This window comes from Protopterus annectens, chromosome 6.part0 (genome assembly GCF_019279795.1).
Source record: "Protopterus annectens isolate FY-2018-M chromosome 6.part0, PAN1.0, whole genome shotgun sequence".
Classification (NCBI taxonomy): domain Eukaryota; kingdom Metazoa; phylum Chordata; order Ceratodontiformes; family Protopteridae; genus Protopterus; species Protopterus annectens.
This window is the reverse complement of record NC_056737.1, coordinates 1,256,429,329-1,256,447,484: the sequence shown is the minus strand read 5'-3', so window position 1 is coordinate 1,256,447,484 and position 18,156 is coordinate 1,256,429,329. Positions and strand designations below refer to the sequence as shown.

General features: G+C 37.6%; 1 protein-coding gene across 1 annotated transcript in view; it reads right to left on the bottom strand.

The window, feature by feature from the left end:
- The window catches only part of GPD2 (glycerol-3-phosphate dehydrogenase 2), a 2,212,620-nt gene that overhangs the window by 1,964,921 nt on the left and 229,543 nt on the right, over nucleotides 1-18,156 (bottom strand). The window contains exon 3 of the mRNA XM_044073653.1: nucleotides 15,038-15,162. Within this exon, the coding sequence (XP_043929588.1) occupies nucleotides 15,038-15,162 (125 nt within the window). The remainder of the gene's footprint in view (nucleotides 1-15,037; nucleotides 15,163-18,156) is intronic.

The following is an 18,156-nucleotide window of genomic DNA, read 5'->3' as shown; positions in this document are numbered from 1 at the left end:
AGTCCTTAACTGGATGACAACTTTGTTTCTTGCTTCCTTCCAGATAATTCATTTTTTTATCCATTTCCTAAGTTTTCCCAGTATTTTTGGAGGTCCCTTTCTCCTTCTCCACTCTACCTCTGATTTCCCCCTTTCTCACGTCCATCCTTACACTTATTAGTAAATCCCTACCTTCATACTTAACAATTCTTTTTTTTTTAAAAGTTGCATCACTCTGTTATAAACCTCAATGCTAAACTATCATTATCTCTCTCTTAATATTGAGGCCAAAGGACAAAGTCTTTTTGCATTTTTCATAATACATCCTGGGACAACAACATTTCCTTCCATCTTAACATCTTTCACTTCGAATAATATACAGAAGCCCCAAATGTGTTGGTTTATAACAGTTCTGCAAGTCTGTGACCCCCAATCCCTCCACCTCAGCTTGCATTCTTAACTTCTCCCATGTTAGCATGTTCTCCATTTCATATGACCTCTTGGATCTTCATTTTCAGTATGAACATAAATTTCTCTTGTGTGGGAGTCAGAAAAACTTGCTCTGCAAAAATATCAGTGGGATAGCAAACGTTTTTACAGTTTTTACCTTATAATCAAAGTCCTTTGTCATTAGCTTGCAAGCTTTAATCTTATTCATTACCTTCTGTTTCATTTCTTCCCATGGCTCCTTTGTTGTTTCTGACACCTATCAGGTCAACCACTTTACTTTTGTATGTACGTATTAAGCCATAACTTGGGCAGTAATTTATTGAAAAAACTTTGTTTTGACTTCATTAAATGCATACCACCATAGAACCTGGGCATTTTGTAACAGTGCGAATAAAATAGGTATGTCCTGTTTTAGGCTGGTGAGATAAAGAAGTACATCATCTCCAAGTAATGCAATTTCTAATTGCTTTCCTGACCAGTCATATCCTGTAATTTGCAAGTGCCTAATTTGTGTGGCTAGTAGTTCCATAGCTTAACATGAATATACTCTCTTGTTAATACAATCAAATTACTGAACAGGTATTCAGGGTATAAGAAAAGTATTTGATAACCATAATCCAGTTTTTATATTTGCTGACAAGCTTCTATACATAATTAATATTAGCTTAATCAGTTTTGCTGGGAAACACACATTTGTTTAGCAATACTTCCAAATATTCTAAGCTACCCAAATTAAATGCCTTTTCTGCACCCAAACTGACAAGCACCAATTCTTCCTCAGCTTCATGTTGTAAAAGGATAGTTTGCATGTTATTATCAAAGGTTTACCCACCTCCCACAAATCCATATTGGTCTAAGTCTATAAGGTCATGTAGCATCATTGAAATTTGGGCTGCCAATATTCTCACAAATAATGTATAATCATAGTTCAAGACTGATATTGGTCTATGACAGGTCAGTGGGGTCTTTTCTCCAATATTCAGGTACCCACTATTAAACAAAATGCACAAGACATCAAGCAATATTTGTTCCCCTTGCTTTCAAAGTTCTATGAGTATGACACCTTTAACCAGTGGCTTTCCTGCATGCTGCTTTAACATTCATACTTTCATTCCTTCCCTCTTTATTGAAGTTAGCATCTTCTCAGCTTGCTTCATCCCTTTTCAAAGTATGCCTATTTTATGTACACAGTCCTCTATGTCCAACCCGGTAACACATTTTCCACTGTCCACAGCATAAAGTGTCTTATAAAATTTTGTTAACTAGAAATCCATATTGGAGGTTTTAGGGAATATATTGGTGCTTCTCTTACTTTTAAGTATCCCCCTGTCCAATTGTTGTCTTTACCTCTACGCTAAACACCTCTGCATCCTAGCTGTATTTTTTCAAAATATTCTTGCCTCACTACCACTCTTCTAAATGTATTGGCCCTTTCTAAACATTCAGTTCCTTTGCTTTTTAAATGTTCATTTTTCTCTTTCTCTCCTTTGCTCAAATTCTTGCCCTTGTTCTTCAGCTGTGTGGTTTGTGCCTGATACTCTAAATACTGCCTAACACTATTTTTACACATTTCTTTAGATTTTAACACTCTCTTGAAGTCCCTTTTTAACTTCTCCCATGCTTGAACTATATATTCTAGTTGATGACTTATTTTTTTTTCAATAAGTTTAAATACTTGCCTCTTGCCCATTCCTTAAAGAACCTTAGTTTTAGTAAATGGTTAGAAAATTACCATGTTTATGTCCCAACCATAATTCTAGCCTTGTCAACTGCAGAATTCAAGTTCAGTGATCCAGCACCATCAATTACTAAAGTCTTAGGCCATTTAAGCATGGCCCTGGTTTACATATACTCTCTTCAAACTTCAGCAATGCCCATAACTGAGAAAACAAAGTGCAGTCTTTGTATCTGTCACCTCTGCTACACCTGCTAGTCTAAATATTTTCATGTATGTTCTCCGGAATTTGCCTTCCTTTGGTGGCCTTGCTCTTCTTGGTCCCTCTAAGATATCTGTATATTGGTGACAGAGATCAAGGCTCCTGCCTATGCAATTTGCCCTGGTGATAAAGAACTGTTTCACTTACTAATGTTATTTAATTCTTTCTACTCTGATCTTGCAGGGATATATAAACTAGCAAAAGCTATTCTTTGGTCTGCCATATAAGCTTTCACCCAAGATATATCTGGCCTCCTCCTGTATCGGATTTCTTTTCCTCAATAACTACACACACCTCTCTGGCTACTATCCCCTCCTTCATGCTCCTTTGTAGCTGGTATAGTATCTCTCCTTTAATTCCACTCTTACAATTTTGCTAAGTTCCACCTGGTTCAAATATGTTTCAGAGCATTACTAAATACAATTTTTTTTTCTTTATAAATGTTAGTACCCAGTTTATTTTCTTTTTTCTTTAGTACACATTTTTGCACCGCACTGCTTGCCAACCATTACCTCCCCCAGATTTATTGTTGCATTCACATCCATGAGGTGAGAGTTGTTTCCAGCCCATTTGTTCCCCATTAGGCAAGAACTAAACACCTGGCAGCCATTAAGAAATTTTCCACATATCCTTAACTTATCTGAATTTATGCCGTTTTTATTCAGTAGCTTAATAGTCTCCTAGCATGTTTTACCATGAAAACTCCAACTGGGCAAACCAGCCCCTTTTCAGATGGGGCATGGAGAGAAAAGCTCCATAAAAAATAACAGTAATGCATGTACAACATACAGAATATTTTGCTAAAATTTAAGCACAATGAAAACCATTTACAGTAGTAATTATGCAACATAGAGAATGGCCAGGTAACATTAGAAGCATTACATACAAAGTGACTATGAATAAAGCAGATAATTATGAAATAAACAAGTCTATTTTGCAGCAACATAATCAGCATTAGGCTCAGTTGAGTAGTGGTACATTATGTCAGATATAACTATATGCATTTTTCTATAAGAAGAGTAGAAGACGGAAAAAGGAGAGAGAAAAAGAAAGTTATTGACCTGTATGTATGCATGTATCGGTTCACTACGAAATTTCGAAATCCCAAAATCTCGAGTTTCAGAATATTGAGATCTTGGAATATCGAAATTGTGAACCCCCCCCCCCAAAACACCACTCAACGCAATAAAACATGTGTATGGGCAGGGGGGCAAGCCCCCCCTACAGCCACCATGTGAGGGGCTGCACCCCCCCACACCCCACAACTTAAATATACCAACTCGGAGGTCGCACTACAGCGAGGACAAGGGATATCTCCCGGTCCGCACTATATGCCGGTCTCCGTTCAGGATTTCGAAGTTTTGAAACCTCGATCATATGAAATTCGAAGTTTTGAGCTTCGAAATTCTGAACGGAACCTGCATGTATATATAAGAGAGGTAGTTTAGAAATAATTTATCCTAGGGAATAGCAGCAGCATAGCCAGGAGTTAGGCAGGAACAGTTTTAATTTATCAATAAAGATGTATGCGTTTTTGAGGAGTCTGACTGGAACGGGAAATGAGTTCCAGGATTTTCAGATACAACAGGAGTAGAGTATTTCCTGCTTTGTTGTTTGCTTTTTGAACTGAGAGGAGATGTTTGTCAGAGTGGAGAGCTCTGTTGGTGGAATGGCGTTGTGGTATATTGCTTACAGTTGGGCATACATCAGGGTAAAAGATTAATTAGTGTGCAAACTAAAGTTGAGAGTAGATGAGGGTTGGTGGAATGGAGTTGTGGTATATTGCTTACAGTTGGGCATACGTCAGGGTAAAAGATTAATTAGTATGCAAACTAAAGTTGAGAGTAGATGAGGTAGCTCAAGCCAATTCAGGTGCCTGAGTGCAATAAACTTATGTCTGCAGTATGGCTTGTTAGAAGCCAATTTGCCTATTTTATTATAGCATTGTTCTACTTTAGATGTTTGGGTGGACTACAGGTTGGTGAAAATAGGAGAGGCATACAGAAGTGCAAGCAGCAGGTAGGTGGATGCTAATGTTACGCAGATATTTTCAGTCGGATACTGTTTGGCTCTATATAACAGACTATCTTCTGAAGTTTTTTTTTTTTTTTTTTTTTTTTGCTTGTTGGAGATGGACATTGAATGTCATGGTGTCATCCACTATAACTGCCAGTAATCTATTACTGGAGACTATCTTGATATTTGTGGTATTTGCAGAGGTGATTTGAAGGCTAGCTTTGCATTTGGTATGAGACTTAAAAGTTAAAAGGAGAAGCTTTGTCTTTTTTGGGTATAGTACTACGTCTGACTTTGCAAGACAATATCTATGGAGGAGAATGAATCTTGTGTGAAGTGCTGGAGGAGAATGGAACATGGGGAAGAGCAGATAAGGGCTGCATCATTAGCATATTGGATTAGTCTGGTGAGTTCTGAGGCAATGTAAAGTGGGTTGTAGTATGGAGCCTTGGGAACACTGTTGGAGACCAGTAAAAAGGCAGAGAAGTGAAATTGCCATTTAACACCTTGGGATCTATCAGACAGTTTGCTGAGGAACCAGAACAGACAGGAGTAAGACAGATCAATGGGGGCTAGCTGATGAGAAGTTTATTATGAGAAGCAGTGTCAAAGAATTTTGATAGATCAAAGATGAGGGCAGATATAATATTAGCTTATCATGGCTATGATTAATGCTGTTAGAGAAGTCTATTAGGATAAAAGTGGTACTGTTATTTAGTCAAAACCCATTCTGAATGGAGAAGAGGAGGTTTTTGGTAAGAGTGTGCTTAAGGAGTTGAAAATTCTTGCATTTTTCTAAGATTTTAATAAGAGAAAAAGTGTGGTTATGGGTCTATAGTTAGAAATATAAGTTGAGTTTCCCCTGTATACTGAACTAGGAGGAATGACTTTTTCCATAGGGAGAGGACATAAGACTTTGGACAGATCTGTTAATGAACACTGAGATGGACTAGGCAATGGCATCTGCTGCAATTTTTTATTTTATTCAGATCTTGTTAATTAATACAAATGTAAATAATCTTGCCTTACACTGGATGCCTTCCACCCACTCTAATGGCCCTATGCCCAATCTTGTTGGCTCTAACTGCCCCTCTATGACACCAAAGTTTTCCACACACAACTTCCCATTCAGTTCTTCTCAATTGAGCTACTCTCATGCATTCCTAAGATAATATATCCTAAGAGAAGATGTCAGTGGCACAGCTTCAGAATTTATTTTTATGACATTCTAGCAAACTTACTAATCCTGTAAATCAATTAACATTCTCATGAAGGACACTAAAGCTATGCTACTGTTGTTGAATGTTTATGGGAACACATTCTAGTTTTGCTTTCACACTACGATTTTATTTTATTTCTAGCTAATTGGACGTTAAACATCAAATGTTAGGATAATTAGCTTCTTTAATTACTATGATTTGAAACTTAGTACTCTAAGTATGTTAATATGGAAACAAGTCTTTTTTCTGCACCTTTTGGCCACAGTGCTTCATAAGTGTCTTAGGACATGGCATTACACTCTGCATCTGTGTTTAGATTAAATTTAAAAATGTTATATTAGGTTCATAGGTTCACAGGTGTTTAGTAGGCTAACGACAACAAGGGCCTTTTTAAGCCTAGCCATGCATCCCAAATCTCTGACAAGTTCTGACACCCTTGATAAGTATAAGCATGGGCCTGGGAGATGAACCATTTACAGGTTACCTGTTTGCATCAGAGACATAGGTGCCAACCCAGAGATGAATTTCCAGTTTCCCATCCAATTGTCCAAGTTGCACTTGAACTGGATTGGGGAGAAACTCCGCTTCATATGGATGAAGATCCTGTTCCATAGACAGGGTAGTCTCTGGGATACATACCTCTCTCTCCAGCAGGTCCTATTTATATCACAGGTAAGGTTTAAGTCTTTAGAATGGGTAATTCTGGTACTGTTTGTTTTATGGATATGCAGGAGGTCCATCAGAGTGGGGTCTGACAATGCCCTGTATGCCAGGCATAGATCTCCCCTCAAAAGACTGTAGGACACAGAATACAGGGATAGGGCCTTGAGGTGGTCTGCATAGGACAGATTATTTACGCCCTGTACTCTTTTAGTTTCATAGTTTCATAGTATAGTACTAGGCTATCTGCCCTGGGGCATTTGTTAGCCTAGCCATAGTGATGTGGCTTTTGCCACCCCATGAAATGGTACAAAAATGTACAGAATAAATCTAGAATACTGTGCCTCTGTCTAGTAGTGACACAATGAAGGTCCCCTTATATAATAGAATTAGTTTACTGTGCCCCTGTCTAGCAGTGACACAGATGTGACCCCTGGAGTAAACTTACGATCTCCCATCCACTCATCAAGATTTCTCTTGAAGAGAGTCAGTGAGGGGCATAGTTTCATAGTATAGTGAGAAACCAGGTCTGATGAATGCCGAATACTTCCTTTAAAACTTAGATGCCATACATTTGTTTATAAGTTGCTCAGCATAGAATTATTTCCTCAGCACTGGAGACACGTGATGATTTAAGACTAGATTACTATGTGTGTGTGTCCCTACATCCCTGAGTACTAGGTCAACTCTAAGGGGTGTGTTGTCAATATGATAGCTACCAGGGATGGATGACTTCCCAAAGGATACTATTATGCATTTTTGGCATTTAGTTTTAGTCCACGACTCTGACACCAGTTTGTCTGTGTTAGCCCTTCCTACATTTCATGATGACAGTCTGGCTTGTATGCTTTCTTTTTGTTTCTGATGCATTTTCAGATATTTGCAAATCAACTTTTTACTCCTTAGAAGTGCCAACAGAAAACTTTATGATTCTGTTCAACATGAAAAGGAAAATCTGTTAAGAATTTACAAGTGTTTGAAAAATTATTCTTTCTTCTCCACTTGCACAGATTCAATAAAGCTTGTTAAAAGCAGGGTATTGCTGTATCTACTGCTTACAGCCATTTGCAATACATGAGGTTTGAATTTCAAAATGCACCATGCTTTCAGGTCACTTCCTGGTTCTCTTTCTCATCACTACTACTGTTACAAAGAATTCACGTTTCATTTTTATTTTCAACCTGTGTATTTAACTCTTATTTCATCTTACACACTCCTTTGTCCTCATTTCTTTCTTTTAATATTCCGCCTATAATTCCACTCACTCTGAATAATTCCACACACTCTGAACAAATCTATAACTTTTCATAAAGGCAGACCTACTTTTCTTAACAACCTGTCCCTTGTATGACCATGTATTATACAAGAAACCATTCATAATGATTCCGGGAACAATCGACCTATTAGCCTGACGAGCCTGGTCTGCAAGGCCATGGAACGTATCATCATGGAACTCAAACAAAGACATCAGTAACCTCCAAACTCTGGATCTCACCCAGTTCGGGTTTGTGAAAGGCAGATCATGCCTCCTGAACCTGATCGACTTCTTTGAGGCAATCAACAAAGCCGTGCATGAGGGTAAGGTGGTTCACACAGCCTATCTTGACCTTGCCAAGGCTTTCAACACCATCCCCCATTCTGGAATTATAGCTAAACTCACTAAACTAGGTATAAATCCCTACATCACAAGATGGGCTGCCAATTGGCTCACTGACAGAACCCACACTGTAAAAGGTGCAGACTCCAAATCTGACCTCAAAGCAGTGACAAGTGGAGTACCACAGGGTTCCGTCCTGGGACCACTCCTGTTTGGTATCTACTTCTCAGAAGTACAGGCTAACACAGAAGGCCTCTGGCTAACGAAGTTCGCAGATGACTGCAAACTAGGAGCCATAGTCAAGTTACCAAATGATGTGGACATCCTACAGAAGGGCATCACTGAGACAGATGCCTGGTGTCAGAGCCATGGCCTCAAGCTCAATGCCAAAACGTGCAGTGTCATCCCCTTTGGTAAAAACTCTGTACCCATGAACTACCACATAGGCAGCAATCTACTTAACACTGAATGTGCGATAAGAGACCTCGGGACCCAAGTGGACATTAGTCTCTCCTTTGATAGTCCCATCGCCACAGTAGTCAGGAAGTCCTTCTACGTGGCACACCTCATCATAAAAGGGTTCTCATCCAGGAAAAAAGAGGTCATTGTTCCCCTCTACTTGTCATTCATTAGACCCATTATAGAGTACAACGCCCCTTTTGGAATATACCTCACAAGACATCTGCAGCAGCTGGAAAGACCACAGAAGTACCTCACAAAGAGGATTACTGGCCTCAAACAAATGCCCTATACTGACCACCTCAAAAAACTCCAGCTTTACTCCATAGCATATTGCCTACTCCAAAGTGATCTCTGCCTAACATATAAAGCTATGTCAAACCCAGAACTGTTGGACATGCTACACCTAAAGAAATCTCAATCCCTCTGAGCTACACGCTCTAGGGACCTAAACCTTGTCACCACAATAAACAGGACAAGCTGGAGGGATAGATTCCTGTCCCAGAGACTTCCTATACTCTGGAACAAGCTACCCATCTATGTAAAGCAAAGTTCTTCATTAGCACTCTTCAAGAAAAATCTTGATGAGTGGATGGGAAATGGGAAATACACCCCGGGGATCACTTCTGTCTCTCTGCTGGACAGTGGCACAGGAAAATAACTTTCTTGGGTGGCGTAAGCTATGGAACCTTGCTGGCTAGGCTTACATAGGCCCTTGAGCCGATAGCTTAGTACCTACCTATGAACCTATATATCTTATACAACTCATCCACAGTCTTTGACTCTGTTTTTAAGTAACATTAACATCTGTAGCCTCTGTAGGATTTTATGCCCTTGCAATGAACTAATGGCAAATAAATGGCTAGCTATTCTTAGGATCAGAATAATTCCAGAATTTTTCTTTAACTGATACTGTCTTAAGTATTTTCAACTCTCCACCCCTGTGGCATATAGAAGTACAGCATACTGTACCCTTTCAGGCTTTTTTGCTGTTCCAGTCTCATTAAAAAATATATCACACGTCTGTATTCAAAGATTAAAATTCTCTAAGTTGTTTTGCAGCAACAGAACTACTGGTGGTTGCAGCAGGACTATTTTCTACCTGCAAATTAAATTTCTGCACATCCAAAAATAAATTTCTTCAAAACAAACATATTTCTTCACTATGTTAACAGCTGGCTATTTTTCAGAATGCTCCATAAATAACAAAGATACTACGGATGCTTTATTTGCCTCCATAAAATGGTTAATCAGACTGTTTCTATTATGTGCCCAACACATGTAAATTCCTTTATTAAGAATTTGCATACTGAAAAATCTGTACACCACATGCTACAATTGTCATTAATATTCCACTCTTCAAATAACAGGATGAGTTAACATTTAATAACTATCAACAAAAATGCAGTTTGAATTAGCCAATGGACTAACATTGTATATATATATATATATATATATATATATATATATATATATATATATATATATATATATATATATATCTACAGATACCAGTAGGACTCGTATGGAACCACACGTATGTTTAACAAAAATCCACACGAAGAAATTCTCTCAAAGCTCAAAAGATGTCAGCAAAATAAATCCACCAAGGTATAAAAGCAAAAAAGTCTATTTATTACAAGAATGTATAACTCCAACTTCGATCGTCAAGCGCTTTCACTAGACTATGCTAGCTTCATCAGAACAATTAGATCAGCTGTGTATATACCATTTTGAATAAAAATTGGCGCCAAAAAATGTATCAGTTCTAAAAGCAACATTATTAAAATTAAATTCATCCATAATATATATAATACATGCTCCTAGATTAATATAATGAATTAATGCAAAAATTACTACATGTAACAATATTAAAAATCAATTAATGTAATAAATTATTGTACTGTGCCTATTAAGTTAATATTTCATTAATTGTTTAACATTAATAAAGGTTTGATGGAAAAATAATCATTGATGCCCGGTGTTTTTGTGGCATCTGTAAACACTTGCCAATAAAGTTCTCTATAAGCTAATAGGTTTTTTGTATTACCTCCTCTAGGGTTACTTTTGACTGTTTCTATTATCGCAAACTTGAATTTATGTTCTTCCCCTTTGTCTATAATGTGCCTTGCTAGTGCGTTTTTCAAATCTTTGTTTTTAATACAATATAAGTGTGCATATATCCTCTGTCTTAATAATCTTTCGGTCTTCCCTATGTAAAATGAGGGACAGACCGTACACTTAGCAATATACACCACCATCCTAGATTTGCAATTGCCCCTAGCTGTATAAATTTTAGTTCTGTTCTCATTACCTAAATTAATGGGACTCATAGTGTAGATACTTGAACATTGATTGCATGTCCCACAACTTGATGTATGTGTGTTTATGGTGTAATTTGTCTTGCATCCTAATTCAAGTATTCTCTTGATATTATTACCCATCTTATTCACAAATCTGGGTTCTGTTCCCAATACTTCTAAGATATCTTTGTCCTTAGTCAAAAAATGCCAGTTTTTGATAATGATATTTTTAATATATTGACTGTATGGGCCATATTCTATAATGCATGCCCTGTTGTAATTAATATTGGTAGTTTTCTTTGTTATTTCATCAATGCTATGCTGTTCCTTATTTAAGCCAAACAATGGTAAATATTTTTTTCCCCATTGGCTTATCACATAAGCAGATATATCAACCATCAAATCGTTGTCATACCCTCTGTCCAAAAACAAGGATGTTATATAATCTATCTCCTTAACCATGTCATTGTAATTAGAACACATTCTAACAGCCCTTATACACTGTCCTTTATAGATGTTTCTCTTCACTTTCCTAGGGTGAAAACTGTTGAAATCTACATAGGAATTGGTGAATGTGTCTTTTCTATATACTTTAGACTTCAAAATGTCATTGTCAGCTGTTACTAGTGTGTCCAAGTAAGGTACACCATATTCATTTACCACAGATGTGAACTTTAAAAAGTCACTACTGCTATTAATATGATTAATAAATGCTGTGAAGGAATTTATACCTCCATTCCAAATAATATAAATGTCGTCGAGAAATCTCGAATAGTATGTAATGGATTTACTAAATGTACTATCCAATACGTTTTGTTCTTCCCAGTCAAGCATCACCAGGTTGGCATATATGGGAGCACAAGCTGCTCCCATAGCTACCCCCCTGGTCTGCTTGAATATTTCTCCTTCATATAAAATGAAATTATTATCTAAGACAATACTCATTAGTTCAGCCAAGAGTTGAATTCTGTCCCAAGTCACCTTGGTATGCTTCCTTAGACTGTTAGTAAAGGCCTCAATACCTTCATCCATGGGTATAGAGCTGAATAAGTCAATTACATCTATTGTACTAAATAATGTACCTTGGTGGTATTTATCTACTGGGTAGTTTTTAAAAAATTCCCATGAATCTTTAACTAGATGTTTGACTTCATTGTATATAGGTTTCAACAATGTATCTATCAATACTCCTATTGGGAAAGTCTTAGATCTACTTCCCAAGATTATAGGATGAAAGGGAGGGTTGTCTTGATTTTTATGTACCTTGGGTATACCTATGATAGTTGCTAAAGTAGGATGCTCCACCATCATGAAACTATACATCTCTTCAGTTATTCTATGTTCCAAGAGATATTCCTCAAGGTACATATCTATCCTCCTATAGGCTAAATGTACCTCATTTATAGATGTTACAGTATAATTACCCGATTGATGTAATATTTCTTGTATGGTTGCACTATATGTAAGTGTGTCATATATGACTATGCCACCGCCTTTGTCGGGTTTCATTATACGAATATTTGTGTCCTTCTGTAGTTCTGACAGAATTTTCTGTTCTTCTATAGACAAATTGTGTTTAATTTTGTACTTGTTTCTATTTCGAAACAATCTGTAAATTTCATTAGTTACCACCTGATCATAGGCCTGTACACTGGGATTGCTAATAGGTAAGAAGTTACTTTTCTTTTTCAAGCCCAATATTTCTTCACTATTACCTTTATCTTTTACATTGTTGTTAGCAAACATGAGTGCTAAATTTAACTTCCTTGTAAATTTCTTAAATTCAAGGATGTTGTCTACTAAGCAAAATTTGGGAGTTGGAATAAAATTAAGTCCTTTAGAAAGAAGATCAAAATGTACTTTCTCTAACTTAATATTACTGTAGTTATAGATTTTAAAACTTTTATACTCATTAACAGCTTTATTCATAATAATATCAACTGAATCTGAAGCTGTCTGGTTAGTGTTTGTATTAACCGCACTAACTACCATTTCTTCTTCCATTTGCCTGCTTGTTTCCAGTTTCCCTGATTTCTTTCTCTGAATGTATGAAAAAAACTTTTCGTTATTATCATCTTTATTAAATCCTTCTTCCTGATTTATATGTATATTGTTAACCTGAACCTGCTTGTTGTAATCCCATTTATAGCACATATTTCTTCTGTTCTGGTCCCTATCTCTATTTAATTTCCTGTGTTTTCTTTCAAAGGCATTTCTTGCTCTATCCTCAGCTGTTTTGAATTGCTTATGAAATAGATTTTCCCATTGTCCATAAGCTAAATCCTGTGTGATCAAATTATTCAGGTTTTCCACCTCAAGCAGAAGTTTACAAAGCTTAGCATCATTATGTTTTATAAGTAACTTCATATATTGAAAGCCAAATTGATCAAACAGTGCATTGAATTCGGTTTCTACTTCCATATTGATGTCAATACCTAAAGGCATTTTATAAAACCTCAATCCCATTGGCACGATATTACTTGATATACAAAAATTCAAATATGCATTATCAAGTTTTAGCGCATTAATACTATTTAGTTTCTTTCCAAAAGTAAAAATCCAGTCTTTTAGAGTCCCTTTATCTTTAAAACGGGCATCAGATTTATTTCCCCAGTGATTGTTGTCAAACTTGCACTCTTGACCCAGAAAGTCTTTTAATTTCTGCTGTTTAATGTCAGAATCGACCTGTCGAATAGTTGATTTGTCCAGGTTATTAGCACAAGAAACATGTGCATAAGTCCGAGAATATTGTGACTGTTTGGGTCTGGTGCCTACTCGCTTAGCTTCCTCCGTAAGGTTACCGAAGGAAAAGTCAAATGTAAAATCGGACAATGTAGTTTTGTCATTGTCAAAAACATTATTGCATGGTAAGTCTATAATGCCACTAGGCAATACATTCTGCCCCTGTCCATTCGGTATACCGGGGGAAGAAGTATCCATTAAACTAATAGAGCGTTTACTTGTAGAGATTGTAACTGGCGTTTTCTCGTTTTGTGAAATATATTTAGACACAGTACCTATATTTACTGCAGCGATGACATCCGTCTGTGGTGCTGACTTAAGAAAACTATTAACATTAGTTACAACAGGGCATGTATTTTAGAATTTGGCCCATATAGTCAATATATTAAAAATATCATTATCAAAAACTGGCATTTTTTGACTAAGGACAAAGATATCTTAGAAGTATTGGGAACAGAACCCAGATTTGTGAATAAGATGGGTAATAATATCAAGAGAATACTTGAATTAGGATGTAAGACAAATTACACCATAAACACACATACATCAAGTTGTGGGACATGCAATCAATGTTCAAGTATCTACACTACGAGTCCCATTAATTTAGGTAATGAGAACAGAACTAAAATTTATACAGCTAGGGGCAATTGCAAATCTAGGATGGTGGTGTATATTGCTAAGTGTACGGTCTGTCCCTCATTTTACATAGGGAAGACCGAAAGATTATTAAGACAGAGGATATATGCACACTTATATTGTATTAAAAACAAAGATTTGAAAAACGCACTAGCAAGGCACATTATAGACAAAGGGGAAGAACATAAATTCAAGTTTGCGATAATAGAAACAGTCAAAAGTAACCCTAGAGGAGGTAATACAAAAAACCTATTAGCTTATAGAGAACTTTATTGGCAAGTGTTTACAGATGCCACAAAAACACCGGGCATCAATGATTATTTTTCCATCAAACCTTTATTAATGTTAAACAATTAATGAAATATTAACTTAATAGGCACAGTACAATAATTTATTACATTAATTGATTTTTAATATTGTTACATGTAGTAATTTTTGCATTAATTCATTATATTAATCTAGGAGCATGTATTATATATATTATGGATGAATTTAATTTTAATAATGTTGCTTTAAGAACCGATACATTTTTGGCGCCAATTTTTATTCAAAATGGTGTATACACAGCTGATCTAATTGTTCTGATGAAGCTAGCATAGTCTAGTGAAAGCGCTTGACGATCGAAGTTGGAGTTATACACTCTTGTAATAAATAGACTTTTTTGCTTTTATACCTTGGTGGATTTATTTTGCTGACATCTTTTGAGCTTTGAGAGAATTTCTTCGTGTGGATTTTTGTTAAACATATATCTACAGATACATACACACACACACACACACACACATATATATATATATATATATATATATATATATACACACACACACACACACACACACATACACACACAGATTTACACATATACATATTTATACACATACATACACATACAGTGTGTGCATGTATACACCTGTAAAGACACAAGCAGACACATAAGCATATATATATATATAACACACACACACACACACACACCACACACAAACCACAAATAAATATATTACAAATAACACCACAGAAGTAAGCAACACTATTTACCTGCTCAAGATCTAACTTCATAATGGCTGTCTGCAGATATCTTACTCCACCATGTATCAGTTTTGTACTTCTACTACTGGTGCCCGATGAGAAATCATCTCTCTCAATGAGGGCTGTTTTAAGTCCTGTAGAAACAAAATAAAACCTTCTATAAAACTACAGTGCTATTTTTTTCTAAAATATCAGTTACTTCTTAAATCACTTTTATGACAATGGCAAAGAAAAATACAGTTACTTAAGTGCTTGTCTTACCAATATCCCAAAAGAAATATTTGCAGTGTACAATGCAGCATGCACACTAAGAAAAGTACATTTGTGTACATTTACCATAAATGTAGATGTTAGAGTGTATTCACTGTTGCAGTCATCACATTTGGGTTATCTCCTTGCAGTAGCCCTCAGCCAGCCTGATTATCAAAGTCTTGGGTCCTGCGTCGGTTGCTGTCTCATCTTCCATGACATCAGGTAATCAGGGGTATAAAGCATGCAGCCGATGCCATTACATCAGTTTATCTAGACCCAGATGTCAGGTGCCCCTGTAATGGGAAGCCATTATATATATATATATATATATATATATATATATACATACATACACACACACACACACACACACACACAAGGTTATACCTCCAACAAAAAAGCAAATACACCAAAAAGTTTTAAGCATGGTAACACAGAATAGAGGTATAGCCAAAAGAAGTCAGGGGGCTGGAGGGAGGGTAACCAGGACTGCAACAGTGAATACACTTGAACATCTACATTTATGGCAAGTGTACACAACTGTACTATGTTCTTCATGTTTCACTGTTGTAGTCATCACATTTGGGTAGATTCCCAAAGCTAAGTATGGGAGGAGGTAATTAGATAGCATTAGGACCAGCTATAAGGCTCTGCAAGATTGTAGTGGCAAAGCCAGCTCTGGATTTAGTGAACATTGGCAAATGGTAATGCTTGGTGAAAGTATGTACAGAACTCCAGGTAGCAGCTTCTAGGATGTCCCAGGTAGGGGACACCTCTCAGAAAGGCTGTAGAGGTAGATGTAGCCCTGGTTGAATGTGGTCTAATCCTCTGTGGGATAGGTTTTACATGGTGCTTATAGCAGAAATGAATGCAATGAAATAGCCTTCCCCTCTGCCCCTGCCACAAATGCCACCAGCAGTTGTTCAGATTTCCTTTGAGGTTTATTCCTGTCCAAGTAAAATCTAAGTTGTCTGTGCACATCCTAAGGAGTGCAATATCCGTTCCCCTTTGTTCTGTTGATTAGAAAAGAAGGTTGGCAAATGAATGGACTGATTAAGAGCCACACTGGATACTACCTTGGGCATGAAGGAGGGATTGGTCCTGAGGGACACCCTGTCCGCATGAAAGATGAAGAAAGGCTCCACTGCCATAAGGGCCTGTAATTCAGATACCCTTCTTGCTGAAGTGACTGCTAAAAGGAAGGCTGTTTTCCAAGAAAGGAATTTTAACTCTGCACTTTCAGCTGGCTCAAAAGGAGGAAGAGTGAGTTTCTCCAATACAAAGTTAAGGTCCCAGGCTGGAGTTGGGGCTCTCCTGGGTGATTTGATTTTTGGCCCCTCTGAGGAATTGCTTGAGCAGTGGATGAGAAAAGAGGGGTGGTTCTGTGTTGTAATGAGCTGAAATGGCTGACGCATGAATTTTGATGGATGAAAAAGAAAGGCCCTTGTGAAGCATCTCAGTTAAATATTGAAGAATCTGAGGGAAATAGGGTGCTGCTGTGCCCATGCCTTGAGTTTGGTTCCAGGCACAGAATCTCTTCCATTTTTCAACATAAGATTTTCTAGTACTAGGACTCCTTGCCTCCAAAATGACATCCAGCACTTGTTTACTGAGGGATGGTAATGGAGAGATTAGGTAATTAGCCAGGCTGCCAGGTTCAGGGTTTGAAGCTGAGGGTGCAGAATCTGGCTCTCCTGCTGAGACAGCAGGTTAGAGGTCTGAGGCAGGTGCCATGGAGCCAGCAGTGACACACTGCACAAGAGGGGGTACCAGTGTTGGCATGGCCAGTCTGGTGCAATCATTATCGTCTTTGGTTTGTCCTGTTTGATCTTTAGTAATACTTTGGAGAGGAGAAGCAGAGGGGGAAATGCATAAACTGATAGATTTTTTCCAGCTGAAGGACAGAGCATCCACTTTCCAAGCTTGTTTGTGGGGAGTCCTTGTGCAGAATTTGTCTAATATGTAGTTCTGGGGGGAGGCAATATATCTGGGCTGTCCCATTTGTTTATCAACATGTTGAAAGTCTTTGGTTCCAGTTTCCACTCATGTGAGTCCATGAGATTTCTGCTTAGTTCGTCTGCCAATGTATTTAGCTTTCCTGGCAGGAACTGAGCCTGTAGACGCACTTGGTAGCTCAAGGCTGTGTTCCGCAGAGCCATGGCTAGTCTGCAGAGGGGGTATGGATAGGTACCCCCCCTGCTTGTTAATGCACCACATAACAGTGGTGTTGTCCGTTTTTACCATTAATTGTCCTGGAAGAATGTGGTCCTTGAAGGCTGTCAGAGCATTCTGTACATCTAACATTTCTTTTTGACTGATATGTAGGTGCATTTGATTTGGGTTCCATTTGCCCTGAACGCACTTCCCTGCCAGGTGAGCCCCCCCATGCATAGTCTGATGCATCTGTTGTTAGGGTTTGGGTGGCAGGGGGTAGAGTGAATGGTAGTCATCTGTTTTGGTGGCAGGCCTCTGCCCACCAAAGGAACTCTAACTGTAGGCAAGGAATGATAGGAATCATTGCTTCGAGATCCTGAGAATGTTGACACCATAGGCTTTTTAGATACCATTGTAGTTTCCTCATATGCAGTCTTGCATACGGAATTAGTAGAATGCAGTCGGCCATGAACCCCAAGGCTTGCAGTACTTGCCTTGAAGACAGCAGGGTTTTTGTGGCCATTAGTTTGAAGTTGTCAAATTAATTTGTTTCTCTGGCATGAGGAAAGCCATCTGGGAAGTTGTGTTCAACCTTGCTTCCAGGAATATAACTTGCTGACAGGGTGCAAGATGTGATTTGTTTTTGTTTATGGTGTACCCCAGACAAGTTAGCACCTTTTGTACAAATACCAGATGATTCAAAAGTATGTCCTAGCTTTCTG